At 38.4% G+C, this 21,805-nt stretch overlaps 1 protein-coding gene across 1 annotated transcript; it reads left to right on the forward strand.

Moving 5' to 3' along the window:
* Window positions 1-20,720: 20,720 nt before the first annotated feature.
* LOC103809919 (short transient receptor potential channel 4-like) lies at window positions 20,721-21,239 on the forward strand (the record flags this gene model as incomplete). Its single annotated transcript, XM_009082793.1, has 1 exon — window positions 20,721-21,239. A coding segment is annotated over one exon (519 nt), but the record flags the coding sequence as incomplete, so codon positions are not given.
* Between the last annotated feature and the right edge of the window lie 566 nt (window positions 21,240-21,805).

Consider the following 21,805-nt stretch of genomic DNA (forward strand, 5'->3'; position numbering starts at 1 on the left):
ATATTTATTAATTTTGGGATACATGCTACAGTGTCAAATTAGCCACAAACTGCTTTGCTCCAAACTAGACATTAGCTCTCTGGGCTGAAGCCAGTGCCAGGCTCTACTGCTGACTGGTATGAAGAGTGCTGCTCGTCCTGCTCTTCCTTTGTTTCCCTGTTTGCACTTGCTGGCAGTCTTATTGTAAAGCATGAAGAATGATCATTAATCATTTGAACAGAGACATCTCCTTTTGTGTCTGTACGAGGCTAGGCTTGCCCATTGCCAATGCAAGTACTGCTTGCATGCCAGTGCTTGCAACATGATCTTTAAACAAACAGATTGTTTACATGTGTATGCTGCTGTATGCACTGGGGATCCCAACAACCATTAACCTTCTGTGGGTGTCATATGTGTAGAGAATCAGGTCGGTTCATTTTTAGGAACATGGAATGCTGATGACAATGTAAATGTGAATTCATTTTTGCAGTAATGCCGCAATGATGGAGATATAACTGTGCATATATAATGCAATCAAAGTGCCTTCTGGATGAAAGATCGTTGCAATGAACTAAAGATACAAAGTCTGGATACTCAGAATTATATACTTTTTTCCCCTGGAGAATCAAGTTCCCTTTGAAACTATTTCTAACTACAGCTTGACTTTTTTGATTACTGTTGTTTGTAAACATTTGCCATATTGTTTAGATGATGATTCATTTTCAGGCTGTGCTTTTAATAACATGATATCTTTGACTGTTTGGTTTTCCTTCTTTGTATAAATCTGGTCATGTGTGGTAAAATCCTGGCCCCTTGAAGTCAGTGGGATTTTTGCCATCGATTCAATGAGGTCAAGATTTCACCCTTTTTGCTGGTGGTTTTTATTTTGTTTTGTTTTTTGCTTCTGAAGAAAAGTTTTTCCCAGATAAGACAAATAATAAGAAAAAGAAAAATGCGTGTGCTAAATACTGCCAAGCACAAGAAACAGTTTAGATTCCCAAATATTTCATTAGTGATGAAATTTATGAACACTCAAATGCTGAAAAAACCCTGATATGATTCACAAGTCTAAGAAATAGCTCTCAATATTTTTTTATATCCATGAGATAATATACTATGTATGATGCAGAGCTAATTTCAGCTTCACCTCATACAAAAATGTAGCTATATTTGTAAAATGAAATAATTTTAAGCATAGGATTTCTTATATAATTCAAGAGCTCACTGACAATGTCAGAAAGCTAGAAAAAAGTCCTCCTATATCGAGAGAAAGCTACCATTTTTCAGGACAGCTAAGTGTATCTTTTGAAAGAAATGTTTTTTCTCAAAAAATGAATTATTTAAACATTTAAATGATGAAAAATAAATGGTAAAAAATGTCAAAATATGTTCATTCTGACCAAGAATCAATGCATATAGTTAAAATAATATGTTTCTGCATTTTTGGAAAACTTTTCTAACCGCCACCTCCAAATTAGGAGATGTCACTGAATCTTAATGTTTAACACTTTCTCCTTAAAAAAACTTCTAACCAACAAAACCAACAAAAACCCAACAAAGCTGAAAAAAACCCCCACCATAAAACAACAGCCAAATCTTGTTAAAGTTAGAGCTAAGTTTCTCTTCTACTGACCAGTCAGCCATAGGGCTGTACCAAATGTGTGATGTGCTTTGCATTTTGAAGACCACATGGGTTACAGGGGTTTTATGCTGATTATCAATATATGGATACATCTGGTGCCACCTGGTGACTACAGATGAGTCACGTATGTTTAACAGCTTTGAATTGTCTTTGAACTCCTTCTGTTACTCAGTTTGTGAGTGAGGTTTTTGCAGTATACATTAATGCAACTCGGGAAAAGGTTGTTTTGTCACATGCATTAAATTCATCATATTTTCTATACTTTTTAGCTGTACCAGCTACTAGAGTACATGTAAAAGAGAACAAATTAATGTGAATGAGTTGAGGAAACTTGTCCAAGTACTTTTAAATTACCATTCTTCAAAGCCATATGTCCTGAATTATATGCCAAGTCACTTGTTGCTTACTCTGATGGATAGCTGAATGCCAGATTAAGAGGGAAAAAAAAAGTTGTTCTTTTAAATTTAGTATCTGCAGAAAACATTTTTATCTTGTTAAATTGCATGCAGCATCCACAGATGGGATGGGGGTTAGCATACAAAAAGAAAAAAGTAGAATACCTCTATCTGAATCATAGTGTGATCTACTGCTTGAGAAACCCAGGTATCAATTTCTGGCTGGGTGGTTGACTATTTAGATATTCATGTATGTTCAGGGAAGACTCAAGCAGAGGTGTAGCTGTCTTCTAAGGATACTGCAAATCACGTAAGTGCAGCTGAAGTCTCAGTGACTAAACTTGAATCAATATAGCATTGTATTAGCTAACAGACTAGTTTTCAGGCTTAGAAACCTGACTGCAACATTTACAGGAATTGCCTGACTAGCAAAAGCACATGGCAGTACTTTTATGCCTTTCTGTTCACGATTAGATGTCAATCTTGTGGGTATTTTTAATAGGTGAACACCCTTGGGACAGATTTCTGCAGATGTCTGAAAAACATTCTGTGCTGATGCCAGATTGGCATTTGCAAATATAAGGGAATTGCTAAGAAGGTAGATATTTGGGGAAGAAGAGTATGTGATCACTGTAATATGTCCCTGGTTCACACTTCTGTGGCATTGCAGTCTATGTGAAAACATTGTTGGGCACAGAGTGAGGGTTGTGATAAGATTGGACTCGATGATCTTAGCGGTCTTTTCCACCCTAAATGATTCTGTGATGCTGTGAAGGTGGAAGCTGACAGACTCTATCCCCTGCAGCTTTCTTCTACTTAGTTTCGAACCAAAACGTTGGTAGTCATCAAGATAGTTTGGGAGGTAAATCCTCTGTATGGCAGACTACTTAGTCTGTGAGTACTCTGGATGCACAGATCAAATGTCACCCTTACATTGTCTTCTCCAAAGGTGCTAGTGTCTTTACCACACGCAGAGAAAAGGGAATATTGATGACATCGTGCTGGAAATAGGAAGCTGAAAAGAAACTATATCCACTCCCTGCAACTCTCATAGCTTTGTGCTCTCCTGGGACATTCAGTAAAGTTACATCATAAAGTACTTTATGCAGAATCCCTGTCTTCTACTTACTGTGCCAGTCAAAGTCAAACCAGGAAGCCAGGGCCCAGCTTCAAAATGTGTTGGCCTTTAAATATGCACATCCGTGGCATATAGAATTTTTTTCATTGGGTTTTTTGGATTTTCCTGGCAATGTCTCCTAGGCCCAAGAAAGGGTAAGTTCAGTCAGTTATCTGAATATTTAGTGAAAAGAAATATTTATTAGATATGATAAAACCCAAAGGCCCAAGAAAGGGTAAGTTCAATCAGTTATCTGAATATTTAGTGAAAAAAAATATTTATTAGATATGATAAAACCCAAACATCTGAAACTTTTAGTATACAGACAGACATTTCTGAAGGACTGAAAGATGCAGCATATGGGTACCGGAGACAGGGTATAAGTCTGGAATGTGTTTAGGAACTGCTAGAAGATACTGATACTTTAACTAGCATTTCAGTACCTTAATGAGTTTTTGCTGCCTTTTCAAGGCTAGAAGGTAGTTGATGATGACAGCAGGGATTGTCAATGTTACTTGTTTACAGTGGATTTGGAAATGTCTACCTACTCCAAAGTAACATACACTCACTTTGAAAAATCCTCTTGTACTGTCCCAGGTCTCCTCATAGTTCCCATGCTTTCTACAAAATTGGTTAGCTACCATTTGGCTTGCACTCAGAAGTATGGATTAAAGTCTCTGATTTCAGTACCAGGTTCTGAGATTCCCTCAGGAACAGATAAGGATAGCTACCATTTTCTCTTCAGACAGACTGTAAGCAACCCTTCTTCATCAACTTATAAGGGCATCTTCAGTAATCTCTCTGGTCATGGTAGACTTTAGGTATGGTATGTTCTAGCATTTATCTGTGAGGGAAAGAACTGAAAGGACGGAGGAGGTGAAAGTTTTGTGTCTGATGTAACCACAGCAAGCTGTGGTTATGTGCTTTTATGTTATAAGGAATGGCATCTGAAGAGATGGGTGAGGTATGAAGTCATATGTAAGAAGATGACAGCTCTGATATCTTGCAAACCAGATGTGAATCCAGGAATGCAGTGATAGGACAAGGGGGTATGGCTTTAAGCTGAAGAAGGGTAGATTTAGATTAGGTATTAGGAAAAATTTCTTTTCCTAATTTCACACACACCACTGTGAGAGTGGTACGGCACTGGTACAGGTTGCCTGGAGAAGTTGTGAACACCCCGTCCCTGGAGGTGTTCAAGGCCAGGTTGGATGTGGTCCTTAGCAAACTGTTCTCATGGAAGATTCCGTGCCCATGGCAGGGGGATTAGAACTAGGTGATCTTTAAGGTCACTTCCAATTTAAACTGTTCTATGATTCTATGAATCTAGCCCAGTCAAATGCATGCTAACGGTTCTATATGTCACATCCACAATGCTTGCCTGTGACATTTTAGACATTTGTGATCCAGGACATTTTGGAGTTCACAGGGTGCATGGTGACAGCATCTTTACTCAGGGAGGCACCAGTCTGTCATTCTACGTCTGAGTGCTGAAAGAGGTAGCAGAAAGCCACATGGAGGTTTGGCCAACTGCCTGATCTGGATGATCATAGAATTTTAGGGGTTGGAATGGACCTTACATATGATATTTGTCACAACCTCCCCTGCCATGGACAGGACACCTCCTCACTAGATCAGGTTGCTCAAGGCCTCATCCAGCCTGGCTTTGAACACTGCTAGGGTTGGGGCAGCCACCATGTCACTGGACAACCTGTTCCAGTGTCTCACCACCCTTACAGTAAAAAAAATAAATTCTTACGTCTAACCTAAACTTCCCTCCTTCAGTTTGAATCCATTACCCCTTGTCCTATCATTGAAGTTCCTAATAAAGAGTCCCTCACTAGTTCCCCTGTAGCCCCTTCAGATACTGAAAAGTTGCTGTGAGGTCTCCACGCAGTCTTCTCTTCTCTAGGATGAGCAGCCCCAACTTCCTCAGCCTGTCCTCATAGGGGAGATGTTCCAGTCCTCTTATCAACTTCATGTCCCTTGTCTGGACTTGCTCCAAGAATTCCATGTCCTTCTTATGTCGGGGTCTCATGAGCGCAGAGTAGGGGGGAAGAATGACCTCTTTTGGCCTGCTGGCCACACTTCTTTTGATACAGTCCAAGATTCAATTGGCTCTCTGGGCTGCTAGCACACACTGCTGGCTCATGGTGAGTTTCTCAATAGGCAGGACCAGCGCCTCAGAGCTTGCACTGGTGTTTATGTGCTATGCAGTGTGTTACCAACCATTGCAAACTCTTGGACAGGAAGAGTTATTCAGGTGGGTTAGTTGGAAAGCTTGCTATCTTGGGACTTTTGGGGAGGTGAGGAGGGAAGGGGCATTATTTTGCTGTCACAGGATAAAGTAATATTTTACACATCTTGGTGCATGTAGCTGATTGATAATTATTTAGAGTGTGGGAAGGTAGAAAAGGAGGTGTTGACAATACAAGTTATCTTTAATTTAAATCTACTGATGCAATTCTTATCAGAATAAACAGTGACTGTTCTGATGCCGAAATGTGTCTTAGCATCTGATTTCCTTTCTAACAGTGTTGCTATGTAGTTCTGCAGAGAATGAAAGGATGTAAAAGAACAGCCAGGATAATGGAATGGTCCTGTGTAAGGAAGCATCAAGGATATTGTACAGAATAGTTTCTAGGCCACTGGAGCAGGCTTCTATGTGGATATTCGGGCACTCACCTAAAATATTTGGGAAGGGTTGCAGACAGCTTTGCTGGCAAAGCGTCTTCAGTCTGGCAGCATTCCCAGAAATAGATAAGAAGTCTAAAGGTGAAAAGTCAGGAAACAGCATGAAAGCAGCACAGAGCCTGAAGAGTAATTTTCCATTCCTGAAATGCTGGCAGCATAGATTCTGCTCTTCTGACAGAGTTCCTATCAGACCTGACAGAGCTCCTATCTCCTGCATGTGGCCACATCACCCACTCTGTTCCTTTCATGTCTCTTAATATCTTTGGACTTCTTGAAATTGCCCTTTGAGGAGTCCCAGGGTCCTGAGATGAACCTGGTGCTCTTTGGAGCTGCGCTCATAGCCCAGCTTCAGTTTCAGTCAGGCTCCTCTTAGTGTGTGCATACCGTCCAGTCAGCTTTGGCCCATTATTTTTCTTCCAAGACTCATGGGATATCATTTTCCCAGCCCTGCATTGCCCCACAACCCTAGAGTGTACATGGGAAAGCTTCTGTGTCAGGGTTGTATCTCATCCTGTTAACAGTGTGGGCCATCATGGAGAAGACGAGGAAATGTATACAGGTTGTGGGCCCAGCACATCTGCAATGGACTTTAACTACAAAAATGTTCGACCTTTTGTTATAAGACATTATTTCAACTTTTCACCTAGTCACTGAAGTGAGAGTTATATTTGTTTAGCAAGGGCAGAAGGAAAGATTTTATGAGCAGTGCATGATTCCTTGTGGTTTTCTTATCTAAAACTCTCTGGTAACTTTGAAAAATATCAGTCACAATCACTTGTGTAATGCTCTTTGTCTGTTGAGATTAAAGCAACATTTTTGTTTTGAAAAACAAACTTCCCACAGAAGTTCATGAACTAAGTGCCTTTTTTGAATGTTCTGATTAATGACAATCTAGGTAGTAATGAGTATGGAGGAGGCAATGCAAAGATATTTTGTCAGGCTTGAAGTACACATTCTTGAAGCAGAACATGAGGGCACAAAGTTGGTTCTTCCCACTCCTAGCTGCCTGAGTGGGTTGCTGAGTATATTTTTCCCAGTGGCATCTGATTAGTTAGAATTTTCTGACAGGTTTTAACATATTGATAGACAGAGATGAATGGGAGAGGCTGTGTAGGGGATATTTCTGATTACTGATGAAATAGACATAGTAGCCTATACACATGTTCAGTCTTTCATATAACTATTTGGGCACATGAAAACAACATACAACCATTATGGACAGGTGTGTTGTAAAGGTGGAGATGCCTAATTGGATATGAGATGGAGAAATGGATTAACAAAAGTATTGTTCTTTGATTTTTAGAGGGATGCTGACAGTTTTCAAGTTCAGAAAATGCACATAAATGTCATTATGTCTTGGCAATAAACCCAAACTATCTGTGTTTATATGCATCAGAGGTAAGGTGGGTGAGTGAGTAGAAAAACCTGTGACAATTATGAAAGAAATACTCCAGACGCTGGTATGCTATTGCCATCGAATAGAGCTGCTAGCAATTTCAATATTGAAGTAGGTAATGTGTTCAGCAATATGCACCCATCACCTTGTAACAAGTGCTAAATCATAATATTTCAAAGTTGAAGCAGTAGCAAAAGACATATGCCAAAATATGATGCAACATGATAGTTTCTTGACCTGTACAAAATGATGAGCTATTTTTTTATTGGCAACATAAAAAGATTGTGGCTAGCAGAATGCTTACAGGTAGATTCCTGGCAGGTAGTGTTATTAGGGATTACTTACACCAGCTATGAATCTAATGCCCTGTTTTAGCAGTTTGCAGAAGTTCAGAAGATATTGATGATGACAAACACAGATTTATTTCAAAGTCAACTGATGTACCAAAGCTCTACCTGAACCTGAAGTGTTACTGATTCAGAAAGATGAAGTACTTTCTGTCATTATTTGCCAGCTTTTTCACACTTCTTGTTTTAAGCTTATGCTAGAAACAAATGTACTTTTCTGCCATGAGGAGATGAGTGCAGATTAGCAATAAACATTTGAAAATCTAAAATAAAACCTTTCAAAAAAAATTAAAATTTTAAGAAAATTAATTTAAAAATGAGGTCTTTGGGAAAGTCAGATTTCTCCTCAAGACGTCACATTTTCAGCACTGGTTTCTTTTCCCTTCTTTTTATATTTGTTGAGCCCCACTTTGTAGAACTCACCTGAGTATGCAGCCACAATAGAGACAGCATACAAATAAAAAAAGAAAATGTTCAAAATCTCTGGGTTCGACAGTCAGCGGTCCTGTACTGTCGTCTTCACAAGCCTGGCATTCTTTTTGCCAAACCTACCTGCTTTCACTTCCTGGCAACTCAACAACTGCAAAAATAGCTTCAATTGAAGATTTTAACAGCCTTTCAGTGCTTGAAAACAGGTTAAGGATCACCTCTGAGGCCAGTAGTATAAATATATTAAGAAGATCAAGAGGTTCAACCAATTCAATCTTTTTTGATTGAGGTAGTCTTGTCTTCTAAGTTCTAGAAATCCTCATTGCTAATTATCTGTACATTTGTCTATGCAATTTAACTTATGAAGTTAACAAACTTATAAGCATTAAAGGAGCAATATAAACAAACCAGTATCTTCTCTGCCTAGAGCAGCCTGTCAGGGTACAGTTAATGATTTTGCCCTTGATAAAACAGATTTAATAAATCTGTGCTATATATAAATATATGTATACAGATATATCTGTGTCATGGGGTGGCAGTCAGCTCCCCATTCAGATGCCTGAAGCTGAATGCAGTGTAGTAGTAGGGATCTATGCAGAGATGTCTCCTGAATCAGAGCACCTTTCCTGTCTTCTGCATGCACTGCAAAGGGGTGAGACCCTCCAGTAGGTCTTGTGTCATATCTGTGTAGAGCTCTCTGATTCTCTAGAGTATTAAACATTACAATGCTGTTTGAATCAGTCATGTGCAAGCCAGATAACTGAGCTCCCAGCAAAGTTGGCAATGAGCAAGATTTTTGCTGTCCAAATACAAGTGTCTACCATAAGCTAAGAAAAATAGTTCTCTGGACTCCACTCACTACATCAACCAAAGGCCCAGCTCAGAAGCTCACATGTGAAATATGAGACATCCTAGAATATCTGTGAGGCATGTGTGGGCCTGGCAGTTATGACACAGGACCTGTGGGCAAGTGATAAAAAAAGTGAAGAGCCCTAGCATTTCTTGGGTATAATGATCTTAAAACCCCAATTCACAGATAGAGCCTATAATTAGGTGCTTAAATCTGGAAATAAATCCCATCCAGTAGGTTCATCTACAACATATCCTCTTTCTGATGGAGTCCAATACAGAAACCCAGGACAGATTTTAGGAACAGGACTGCCAGAGCTGTACTGTTGAAAGAAACTCAAAGGCACAGTAGTTCCGGATGGTGACAAACTTCCAGGAAATCCAAGGCTGAACAGCTGTGAACTGAAAAATATTTTCAAAGAGCCATTCTAGAGTTCTTCCTTGTGTATGAGGAGCCACTGTGCTGAAATACAGTTACCTTGAACTTGCCTGTGGAAATACTTCTTAAATAAGTTGTATGCAAGGAAGAGTAGAATTTGAAAGACTTTTTCAAAGTGAACATTAGTCTTTGAGAGTCAAACATGTAATCATAACTAATAATCTTTAAAATAAATGGCTTTCCAAACCTTCAGACATGGGAATATTTAAATGAATATTTAAATGAAAATTTAAAAAAACAGAAACGGACCACTGCCAAGATGCTCCCTCATATATGGCCCTCCACACTCCATCATCAACTTTACTCTTCTCACAGGGCATCCTTTGTCAAATTGCTCTGTGAACAGTGAAATTTATGACATCTGATTTCCACACAGCTATGTGCATCATGGTTGAATTTCCTTTGGTTTTGATGTTATGAACATTGATCAGAGATTTTGAAGAGGCTAATGTACTCATAGTATCATCTTTTTGTATGAATTCTCTGATGTCTAGTAACGTAGTTGCATCCAAACTCCAGAATTTTCTTCAGATCTCCATCAACCCTCTCTTTTGGGAAATTTGCGTGAATTTGGTGTTTCTGATATTTCTTGCTGTTAACATCCAGCTGAAGCAGTCCAGCAAATTCAAAAGTCACAATGGACTGACTGACAAAGTCCATTAATGTTATTACAGAGACACACTTGTCTGGGGAGGCTACCAATTTAGCCTGTCAATTTACCAGCTGTTTTCTGGATAGAGGATATGTCACATACTGTGCTGACAAAAGTGTTATAATTGTACTTTATGCCAGTGCCAGGATCCATATCTTCTACATCTTCACCCCAGACTGGCAGGAGGCAAAATTAGTTCCCCTTTCAACTCAGCTACTAGAACACTACTGAGGGTTGGTAATAAAATATTACCTAAGTTTGCAGGCTTGTCACAATGTGTCAGGTCTTCTGGCAGGAAAAATAAAAAAGAAACATGAAATACCTACCCTCAAAGCCTTATATTTTATATCATGCACTGCTGAGATACAGCTAACTGTTTGCAGGAAATGCAAAAATGTCTGCCACCATTTTATTTGCTACCAACTTGTATTATGACATCTACTCTAAGTACAAACAATCTATCTGATAAGATTAAACTTCTCTTCCCTGCTTGTTTAGACCTCTGCTTATTAAGCCTCTGTTTACTAGCATGCAGTGAATTGAGTAAAAATATACTTACATAAGCTCAAAGACTTTCTGTATCCTAAAGCTCATTAGAAATACCTCCTTGCCCATCCATTACTAGGATGCACCATGTGTATAAGATCTGTACAGATCAAGATCTAATCAATCATAAATTTTATGAGGAATAGAACACTAATATAAGACTAACCAGAAACAAGGAGGCCTAAAAGTATTAGAGGATTTGAACCAATCCATTCCCCTTGGCATCAGTTTCAAAGGCTTCTTTCTAGCAATCTACCCTTAAATACCTCTAACTATTCTGCTCCTGGTCTCTCACTGCATAGGACAGGTTAAAATAATGCATGTCCCTCCCATTTCTCCTTTCATCTCTTTGCAGTGGGAATTCAAAGGGAATATTTTTATTTCTACCAATCTTCTATTGTTTACCACTATGTTTGCAAAACCTCATAAGCAGTAGGTTGTTCAATTGATTCTTGTGTGCAGGGAGATCATGAAGTGTCTATTGTTAAAGAATTGAACACAACAGAGAATATCATTAACCTGTAGTAAAATTCAGTTGTCAATCCTTTGCATCTCAAATACATTTTTCAGTCCCAGCATATCCTACCATAGTTGTGTGAGCGTTGGTCTCCTGTGTATAATTCAGAAAAAATGTCCTGTTTTGCATTTGTGATATATGGAAAACTTACAGTATGGTTCAAGAACTGGAGCTCCTTCTAAATAACAAACCACTGAATAGCATACCAGGAATAATGTACTTATGAAACAGCTTACTATGAAATTCCTGTGAAGATTTAGGAGGTTTCTTTGTCTCTGCTATACTCTTTTGTATTCCTTACTCTTAATATTTTTTAAATAGAGAAAACATTTTTCTTTAAGTGTTTTGTAAATTTGCCTGATTCCCACTTTGTTCTTTGAGAGTATAACCCTTTTCGTTTCCTCAAACATGAAACTTACTTCCCAGCCATGAAGATATCTCAAATTACTTTGCAACAAAGTAATTGCAATCAGCTGTAAAGAACTTAAGCTAATTCCCACCCTCTGAGACACTTTTTTCTCCTAAGCAATTTGTTGATGTAAAGAGAGGCCACCAAACTGTTACTGTTCTTTCTGCAAAAGCTCCTTTTCAAAAACCATCTTTCTCATTCCTTAGCCAGTGGGATGCCTTTCCTTGTTTCTAGATCCAAGAAGCTCAGGAATAAACAAAAGATCCAGCTCATATTCTAAGGACTCTTTTTAATCTGGCATTTCTCTCAAGACCTCATCATAGAAGCAGCCAGTTTCCTTCCATCTCTCCAGTTAACTATTGGAGCCATTCTGGGAGAAGGCAAAACAAAAAAAACCCAAGGAAAAGCAAGAGCTAGTCACGCATACACTTCACTAAAATAATTTTGTCTTTATGAACCTTTCTGTGTTTGAGAAATGTATCCATGCATCCATTTAAAAACCAATCAGACGGGAAGGACCCCACTAGGTCCACTAAGAACATTCAGCACATTTCAGTATTGGCTTCATTCATCAGGCAAACTTTGAGAGAGGTGTGTATGAGCTTTATTATTATGTGATTATTCTGTAAATAATTCAAGTTGTCCTTTAATCCTTTCCATATTAAGATCTTTTTTTCTTGTTTAGCTCTCATGGTTTTCCAAACCATTTTGATTTTCTTCTTTCACTGTCCCTGACTGAAAACATCAAGATTTGCTTGTCATTTCTGATTTTGAGCACTCAAGCAATGCCCAGAACTCTTAATGGAAACACTCCTCTACCTAATTTCAAAAAGATATGTGGTGAAAGAGCAAGTGCAAGCTTCAGAGCTAAAACCAAATTCTAAATATCCTGACAGTCTTTTATTGAGTGCCTACTTTGAAGCAGTTTCCCACCTTTGCTCAAGCTACCGGCATTGATTGATGAAGCAACATATCCATCCACTAAACATGCTCACAGGAAAACATTAGTTGAAAATTACCACTTTCGTGCACAGGCTGCATTTTGGATCAGATCTCAGAGACACAGGGAGAAGAAGAAAAAGAAAAGAGAACAGAAATAAAGTCCAGAAGCCCTTTGACATCAGTCCCACCCAATAAATGCATGTCCTAAATCTATCAAATCCAATATCTTTTCCTCTGCTTCTATCTGGAAACTGTTATCAGTTCATTTTACAGAATTTCCTTTCCATTCTCTATTGTCCTTTTTCAAATAAAAGAAATCTATACTTCTTTTACACCAGGGAGGATCCTGAAGAAAATAGTCAAACATTCTGCTTGTAAGCACCTGGAAGAAAATATAGACATGAATAGCAGTCTACTGGGATTTGTCAAGAACAAATCTTGTCATAACACTATAATTATCATTCATCACCAGATAGCAAGCTCTGTATGTTGGAGAAAAGTAGTACATATCATATAGCTTGAGTTTTGTAAGATTTCATAAACTGTCACTCAAAATACAGTCTAGGAAAACTACACTCAAAGTAGTTGCCAACAGTACTTGGTGAAACAGAGAAGGGGTGAAATGAGCAATTCTGTAGGGCTCTATCCAATCAGTACATTCGTTCATGACATTTTAGATGAAATAGAGAGTGTGTTAATTCTGTAGACAGCACAAAGCTGGGGATATCAGAAGGCTATTGTAGGACACAATTAGAATTCAGGATGGTTTTGACAAGCAAGAAATAATTTCTGTAAAAAATAAAGCAGTTCAGTAAGAGTAAATGTAAGGTTCTAAGTAGAGCAGAAATAATCAACCAAGTATGTATTGGAATTGAAAACAATTAAGATAACAGTTCTGCAGGGGATGTTAAAACAGGACTAACATAAAAAGACTGGACAATGCCATGTTATTGTGCAAAAGTCAGTATCATGTCTGATCACATCAGAATGAGCACAGATCCTAAAGAGCACAGATCATAGAATTGTAGAATGACCTGGATTGAAAGGGACCTTAAAGATCATCTAGTTCCAACCCCCATAAGGAAAATCTGAAGGAATGAGCACTTAGAAAACTGAAATTATAGTAAGGAAATAAAGTATTCTCTATATTGACATTTATAGAACAAGAATTTACGGGCTTAAAGTGCACAAAGGTAAAATAAATTAAGTATCAGAAACATTATCTGGAAATGGTGCAACATATCCACCTGCCACTGCAGGGCTTTAGAAACAGATTGGTCTTTGTGCTAAGTGGCTGTCATGGACACTGAAAGTGATCAGTCCATGCTGTGACTATTGTGACACAGAAATTGATTCAGCTGTAAGAAGATAAACATGAAAAAGCATTAGAAAACCATAGGCTCATGGCTTAGGGTAGGTTAAATGTAACTGATGAAAAAGAATTAAAACCTCCAAGGTTTTGAAAACTCAGCTTGTACTTGGAAAAAAATAAACAAAAATAACTCAAACTTGTAAATTTAACTTTTCAAATTCACAGACACATAAAAAGGCAAGCACTGAAGCCTCCTTAAGTCTGACAGGGATTTTGTATTGGCTATGGCAACATCCCTGTTCCTAGTCCTGTCCCTGCAAAGCTCAAAGTAAATTTTCAGCAAAATAAATGGACATGATATTACATAAAACACTGGGGGGGTTTATCCCTTGCTAACAGTAATGCATATTAGCACAAAATAAGGGCATTTAGGCCTGATCCTGGGAAATATGATATATGTGATATACATTGAGAAGGACATACAAGGACTAAAAAATGGCAGTTTCCCTCCTTACTCATAGACTAAAAGCAAGGTCCTAAAGGTAACACATTCGACAGTAACTGTTCATAAGTTCTTCTCCCAAACCATGGAAATGATGAAGCCAGTACTTTGGAAAAATGCCTGTCTCGCATCCCAGAGGTGAAGGTTAGGAGACATAAGCCATGGTTAGCTGTGTGTCAGTATCGGCATGAGAGAGCACAACCATCAAGATCTGAGCTAGTTAGCATGGCTTGTGTCCAATGAATAAATTCTGTTGGGCTGTGTGCTAAGGGGAGTATTTACCTTATCCAATTTCAGCTATATAAAATTAAGTATAGGTCTTGAGTTGCTTATCAAAGTTTCTTTCTGCTAGACACCTTTCTTGACTGACATGAAATAAAATACTTACATAAGAAAATATTAGGGACATTTTATGAAGTTAATAATTACGAATGGTCATAATCATATAGTATAGGCACAACCTGAAAAAATATTGGGGATTGATCCTTCTTACTGTTAGATTATGAGCAAATTTCAGAATAAGGAAGGTTTCAAACTATATAAAATAAAAAATTCAGAATATGTTGTTCAAAAGCATCCACGTGAAAATACCTGATTTTTCAGTAGTTATTATTTGCTATTTCTACCTAGCATTGATTCATACCTGAAATTACATTAGACTCCAGAGAAAAGAAATCTGGAAGACAAGCATTAAACACATTGACAGCATTAGGGTTAAATGTGGGTATGAAAATGGTAAAGGACACAACTTGTAATGAAATCTTATGAAGGTGTATATTCTTAAGAAGTTACAATGTTACCAAGAAATTTACATTTAGTCTTCATATTGTCATTAGTCAACTTACAGTACCTAAGACCCATGAATACACCTGTTTCCTGCATCTGTTTTGTGTCTGTTTCCTACATCTGTTTTGTGGATACATCTGTTTCCTACCCAAAAAAAAAAGACATGGAGGCAGAATAATATAAAATGAATGATAATACTTCAGTAGCACATTAAGAGTGTGCTACTTACTTTTAGGAAATGTATTGAGCGCAAGCACAATAAACAAGTTGAACCCTTTACAGGGAGGCCAGGAAGTTACTAATGGAAAGCAGAAAGTGGCAATATGCCAGATGGGTGTTGCATGACTAGTATCACACACTGCTCTGAAATGATGCTGTCTCTGAGCTCAGCTTGACAGCTTCTATCCACTTGTCTTACACACTTACATGCTTGATGTCTACCCAGCTTGCCAGCTGTACAATGCACAGTGAGCACCCTGGGATGGGGAAAAGGACTTTCGGCCAAATCTGGGGCCACCACTGCAGTCCTGCAATTTGTGTAGACTTGTGAACACAGTTTCAGCATGACTGTCAGGATAGACTGTCTACAGACCCCTCCAGTGGTGTGACAGCAGAATCCAAGTTTTCTTGATACTATATCTTTACATTGTTCAAGTTACGTGGATGTTTATCACTGACTTAGTGTATGTGGAAGGAGTTGGTGTAGGAGGGATTTTTGAACTCTTCCTGGTGGAATTGCTTCCATTGTCATAATCAGGATGTATTTCAGCTGATACAATAATAGCAAACCAAAGAAGAGAAGAATGCAACAGACCAGAATATGTCATGAAACTGTATATGCATAGGGATAATTTGCGTGCTCTGGGCTGTTCTGAAATGTAGAGTTCAACATTTTCAAGGTGTTTGACTGATGACAGCAATAGTACTGAAGCAACTGAGAGCTTGATAACACACCTTTATAATATTTATTTCGTTATATAATATGGTACTGCATGAGATGACATATATATCCATCTTATCTGTCATGTTCTTTTCTTCCTTTGCTTCAGGTTTTTCCTCCAGTCATCCTGTCATGCTTGACAAGACTAAAAAAAATTATTCCCCTTACTTATAGCCATTGCAGGTTTTGCTTTCATTTACAAACAAAAGGCAAAATTATTGTAAATAAATAAATAAAGACAAGAACCAGGCAAGTTGTCTGTTTGTCCAAGAAAATAGATTGCTTTACATAGATTCTGAGTTCTTACACTTAAGCAATAGCTAAATGGGCACTGCAGTTTTCAGTCTCTCTGTTGAAGTGTTGCAGTAACAAGACCCATTATGAGAAATCTAGTTGAAGAAAAGGATGCAGTTGGGGTGTATGTTCCTTCTTTTCCAAACTGACTGTTACATTTTTCTGTTTCCTGTATGTCTAAGTCATCATCAGCAATTGGTCTCTACTTTGATGTCATAGAGGCAGAAAAATGTCTCAGGCCTCACTGGCATTAATTTATCCTAGATTTCTCTTCCTGTCATAGTAAGGGAGCTTCTCGTCACACAGACCATACAGGGAACAAAAACACACATTGAAGAGGACTGTTCCACTTGATATGTAAAAAAATGGTTATATATCTAAGTCAGTCTGACTCATTCCCACTTACAGTAATTGCAGTAAAAAGAAATGCAACAAAGGAAAAAAACTTGTGACCTTGAGCACTGAAGTGTACGGACTAAGCTATGCTTTCTCATTTTCTGATTGGTTTTCTTTTTGCCTACTCATCACCATAAGATATGCATAACAAGTATACACAGTCACCAAATTGCTTTGCTCAGCCCTATAAATAGTGTTGAAGTAGAAATTTTTCAACAAAAGAAGGTAAAAATCATTTCTCCTTTCTAAGTTTAGGCAGCCTCACACTTAGCACACCAATTCCAAAATGTTCAGTATAGTTACACCACTGCTGAGCCTTGGGAAGTCACAATCACAGTTAGTGACTGGAAGACCTAGCAGCTTCCCATCCTCCAGGATTTAAGGATCTATTTGTATGTTTTCTGTGAGTGTTCTGTCTAAGCTTCAAATTGTGTGATTAGTATCAGTGAGTGCTGGTTATTTATTTTGACTTCTTTATAGGGAAGTATTTTTCTGTAGTTTGAAAGTAAAATTCATTTTAAGTCTGATGACTTAAGAGCAAGCACTCTAGGTCAATTGTTAAATGCTGAAATATTCAGAGTGCCATGAGAGCATTCAGAACTTCAAAGATAAGTACTTAATTTTGCTGCAGATGAAGGAATACTTTGACCTTATTGCTTTGACATTCTATCTTTGGTTTAAATTAGTAGAAGATCTTAAAATAGCAGGTAAAGGGTCAGGGGTTAAACTCATGATGTAATTAAAGTTGAAGTCTTAGGATTTGCCCTTTAAGTTTAAATGTTTGTGTAAGTTAAGGCTGGAATGATTTAATACACGCTTCTATATTTGGGTAAAATCTGATGATATGAATTCCAAAATGTGTGCATTAGCCTTGTATTTGAGTTAGCTTAAGACGAAAGGTTTTGATAAGAAAAACAAGCAGCTTTTGAGTTTATGTACCCCATGTACAAGTCAGTCATTGTAATGTCATGTTGTTTGAAGCTGCGTCTTAATTCTTCAGAGCTTGCAGCTGATGATATGTTTAAGATAGCCTTCAGTTCTGGCAGGGCTCGAAGCAAATGTTAGTCCAGTACTGTCAAAAAGTACAAAGCTAGTGACATGAAAAGTGACAGTAACACACTGAACAGCCAGTGAGTTTGAAGTTTTAGCTTTCTATCCTTGAGTTTTCTGCCCTTGCAGCTCTCTCCTTTGCTCCCTAGTATCCTGACCCTGAGGCCAGGAGGGAATCTCACTGGTTGTGGCAGACACTCTTGGAATACAACACAACCCTTTCCATAAACCTTCTTCTGATCTATGTTAGCCCAAAATCTCATTTCCACTAATGCAAAATTTTAACCTCTACTGCCATTTTCATCTCTTTCTAGTCTCAAAAGCATCGTCCACAGTTGCAGTTTAGGGAGCAGGAAAAGTGTGTGTATGCACATGTTCTTCTTTTTTTCCCCACATAATATGTAAGTAAAAGAGAAGATAAATCTAAGACTATAACCAATGAGGACTAGGGTTGGAAACCGGTCTCATTTTCCCCACTGTCACCAAAGACAGGTAAGAAAACAGGCATAGATTTCAAGACCCAGGCCACACTGCGCAGGAATAATGAAGCAATCTGGGCATGTGGGCATACCCAGGTGGGGTCTGCACAGTGTTCAGACTGGAGGTGACATATGACCCAGAGGTGCCCTGGAAGAAACCTGACAGAGCAGGGCAGAGAGAGCCAAAGAGTCCTTTGAGAAGATGAATGCCCAGGATGTGTGTTTTTCTCCTGACCACAGCTGAGACTGGGCACAGTACACAGACCTTCTGCTTTTTCTTGTACTGGAGTGTCTCCCCATCCATGCATACCTTCACCATATTGTCAGCTGGCTCCTTACCTCCTGAGTAATAGTAAACCCACATTTCTCTGCATGTCTGCACACACTACACTATTTTGCTTGTACCTCAGAATAAAGTAAGCAGAAATGAAATTCCATAAGGTCTGCTGGCTCAGAACCACTGGTTGTGAACATCTCCCTGTGAGGATGACTGTTCCCTCTGCATGGGGTAATGAGGGTGGTTGAGCTAGCTCAGTCATCCCACAGTCCTGTGCTAAAACAGATTGTTCCAGCCTGACCCAGTGCCATGCCAAGCATATATGTCTTGGGAAGGGAGAAAAGGGATTTCTGCCTGTTGACTCCACATGCTGTCTCAGAATCCAGCAAAGCTACTTGGGGTCAGCAATACACGATTACCAGGCAGGAATTACTTCCCTAGGGATGTGTGATTACAGAGTTAAATGCAAATTTCCAGTCCACTTTCCACCCCATTTTGCCACCTTCATTTAAATGGCCACCTCCCAAAGTATTTCTCTCATTCTGCTAATTAGTGCTTCAGGCCCCTGTTTTACAGCCCACACGTGTGGGAGATCTTATACATGGACACTGTCCCATTGAAAAAAATGTGAACTCCTATACATGCAGAACAGCTAGAAAATGTACAAAACACACAGTGTGTCATTAGAAAGAGGGGGAGGAAAATCCGTGACCTATGGATTTTTTATTTATGGATTTAGATCCAGAGATTACCGTTTCTTTTCAGCTTAATTCATTCTGCTTTTCTTTCCCACTGGGTTTCTGTCTGAATCTCTGCATTTCATAAATGTGAACTCCTATACATGCAGAACAGCTAGAAAATGTACAAAACACACAGTGTGTCATTAGAAAGAGGGGGAGGAAAATCCGTGACCTATGGATTTTTTATTTATGGATTTAGATCCAGAGATTACCGTTTCTTTTCAGCTTAATTCATTCTGCTTTTCTTTCCCACTGGGTTTCTGTCTGAATCTCTGCATTTCATTTTCTTTTCTCAGATTACCGTTTCTTTTCAGCTTAATTTCATTCTGGTTTTCTTTCCCACTGAGTTTCTGTCTGAATCTCTGCATTTCATTTTCTTTTCTTTCCCTCCCAAGGCCCTAAATATAGCTCATTTCAACTCATTGTTACACTGTTATCATATGCTTTGCCTGTTTCCTGTTAACTTTTCTTCTGAGTGTTTGTGCTTTTTCCACCTGGCAGTGAGGTCATGGTGCTGTCATGAAACTTCTCTCAAACATTTTTTCTTCCTGGGGTGGCCATCTATTTCCCTAGCCTTCAGAATCAAACATTTTTTCTTCCTGAAGTGGCCATCTATTTCCCTAGCCTTCAGATAACTTTGAGTCAAATGTTTTCCTTTTTTCTTCCTCCTAAAAGAGCATCACTCGGAGCATCTCTCTCATGTGGATTGAGTTTGTACTTGGTTATTGGGCTATGGACCAGGGACAGTCTGTAAGTGATGATGCCAATACCATTTTTTTTGATTGACATTGGCTAATTACATTTATGTGCTTCATCATGCTAATCTAATGAATTTATTTGACCTGGAAAAGACTTTAGAGCCTGGTAGTGTAAAATGAAAAACAAGCTTAAAATGAAAGACCTTACCTTCTTTATCTGAAGACCGAAAATACAGAAATGCACACCAAAAGAGGCTTTAAAAATGGTCTCTGAAGACCCTTTTCTAGCAATTCCCCTATTCTCCTATAAGCAGAGTATGTTTATTTGTTAAGCTGTCTCTGTAGCCAGTAGGTTTGTTTCTCTGCACAGGCTTATTTTCAACATTCTCTTTAAGAAAACATATATTTCTTTCTCATTTACTTGCCCATTTTATTTTATAACTCTTAACTTGCTTGTGTCTTGTTCACTGCTTCCTTCAGATAATAGCAGTTATGCCCCCATGATTCTTTCTTCCCTATAAAACTGAGATTAACCTGTGAGAGACAAGACAGCATTTCCATCCTGCTTACTTCAAGGGACCTGTCAGGAGCATTTGTGTCTGACTCTTCCTTGTTTATCTAATAATTTGCTCTAATGAATCATTGTCCATAAGTTGTTTGCATACAAACTGACTGTATGAAAAATCACACTCTGTTTATAGCAAGTTATTGACTGGAAAGAGGCTATCTTAGCTAATCACATTGTTATGTTTAAAGTGTTTTCCTTCAACTCTGACCAGAAGCAAAGATCCATCAGTAAGTGTACTTACCTGATAAACCATTTGTAGCTTAATTTTCTGTAACTCTTGTTCAATGAAGAGGCCTGTAAGGAGTTTTGCTTTTTCTTTTTACAGGTGCCACCGGTGCTTCTGGACAAGCAGTTTTCAGAATTTACACCAGATATCACACCCATTATTCTGGCTGCCCACACCAACAATTATGAAATCATAAAGCTCCTTGTGCAGAAAGGGGTGTCTGTGCCCAGGCCGCACGAGGTTCGCTGTAACTGTGTCGAATGTGTCTCCAGTTCAGATGTGGACAGCCTCCGCCACTCTCGGTCCAGACTCAATATCTACAAGGCTCTGGCAAGCCCATCATTGATTGCTTTGTCCAGTGAGGATCCTTTCCTTACTGCTTTTCAACTGAGCTGGGAGCTGCAGGAACTGAGTAAAGTCGAAAATGAATTCAAGTCAGAATATGAGGAACTGTCACGGCAATGCAAGCAATTTGCAAAAGATCTCCTGGATCAGACACGGAGTTCCAGGGAATTGGAAATTATTCTTAATTACAGAGATGATAATAGCTTGATAGAAGAACAAAGTGGTAATGATCTTGCAAGATTAAAACTGGCAATTAAGTACCGTCAAAAAGAGGTGAGTGTGCTGGAGAATATTTAAGCATATTCAGTAGAAGTAATGTAATAGATAAGGGCCTGAAATATATTGTTTTAACTGAGACAAATTACTGTTTATCTTTTTTTGTTCTACTGGGTCTTTTTTTATAGTTTTAATTAGATGAATTTGAGTAGTTGATACAGTTTGATAGTATCAGAATTTAAAATGTTTTCTTATACCACAGGTTCTGTGAAAGTTTTTATCTTTTACAGCTGAGTAGACAGTCTCCAGTAGTTGTGCTCTGAAGTGCTCTTCAGTAATAGTATGAGAAATATATACAGCTTACTTCAAATTAACTTTAACTGTGTCTGACAGAAAAAGGAGGCTATGTGTTTAAACACATACTAAAGGTACATCTCTAGAGAGGTTTCTTCAAAAAATATGTATTATAAGTAGATATTAAACCAGAAGATTAGTAGCAACACATGACTTCCCAAAATGTTGACATTCAGATTCTCATTCATAAAGAATCCAAATTGGAAATACCTAGGTATTGGCTTCCATCACAGCTGAAAATTCATAAGTTTGCTTCAATAATATATATA

Source organism: Acanthisitta chloris, unplaced genomic scaffold (genome assembly GCF_000695815.1).
Source record: "Acanthisitta chloris isolate BGI_N310 unplaced genomic scaffold, ASM69581v1 scaffold869, whole genome shotgun sequence".
Lineage (NCBI taxonomy): Eukaryota > Metazoa > Chordata > Aves > Passeriformes > Acanthisittidae > Acanthisitta > Acanthisitta chloris.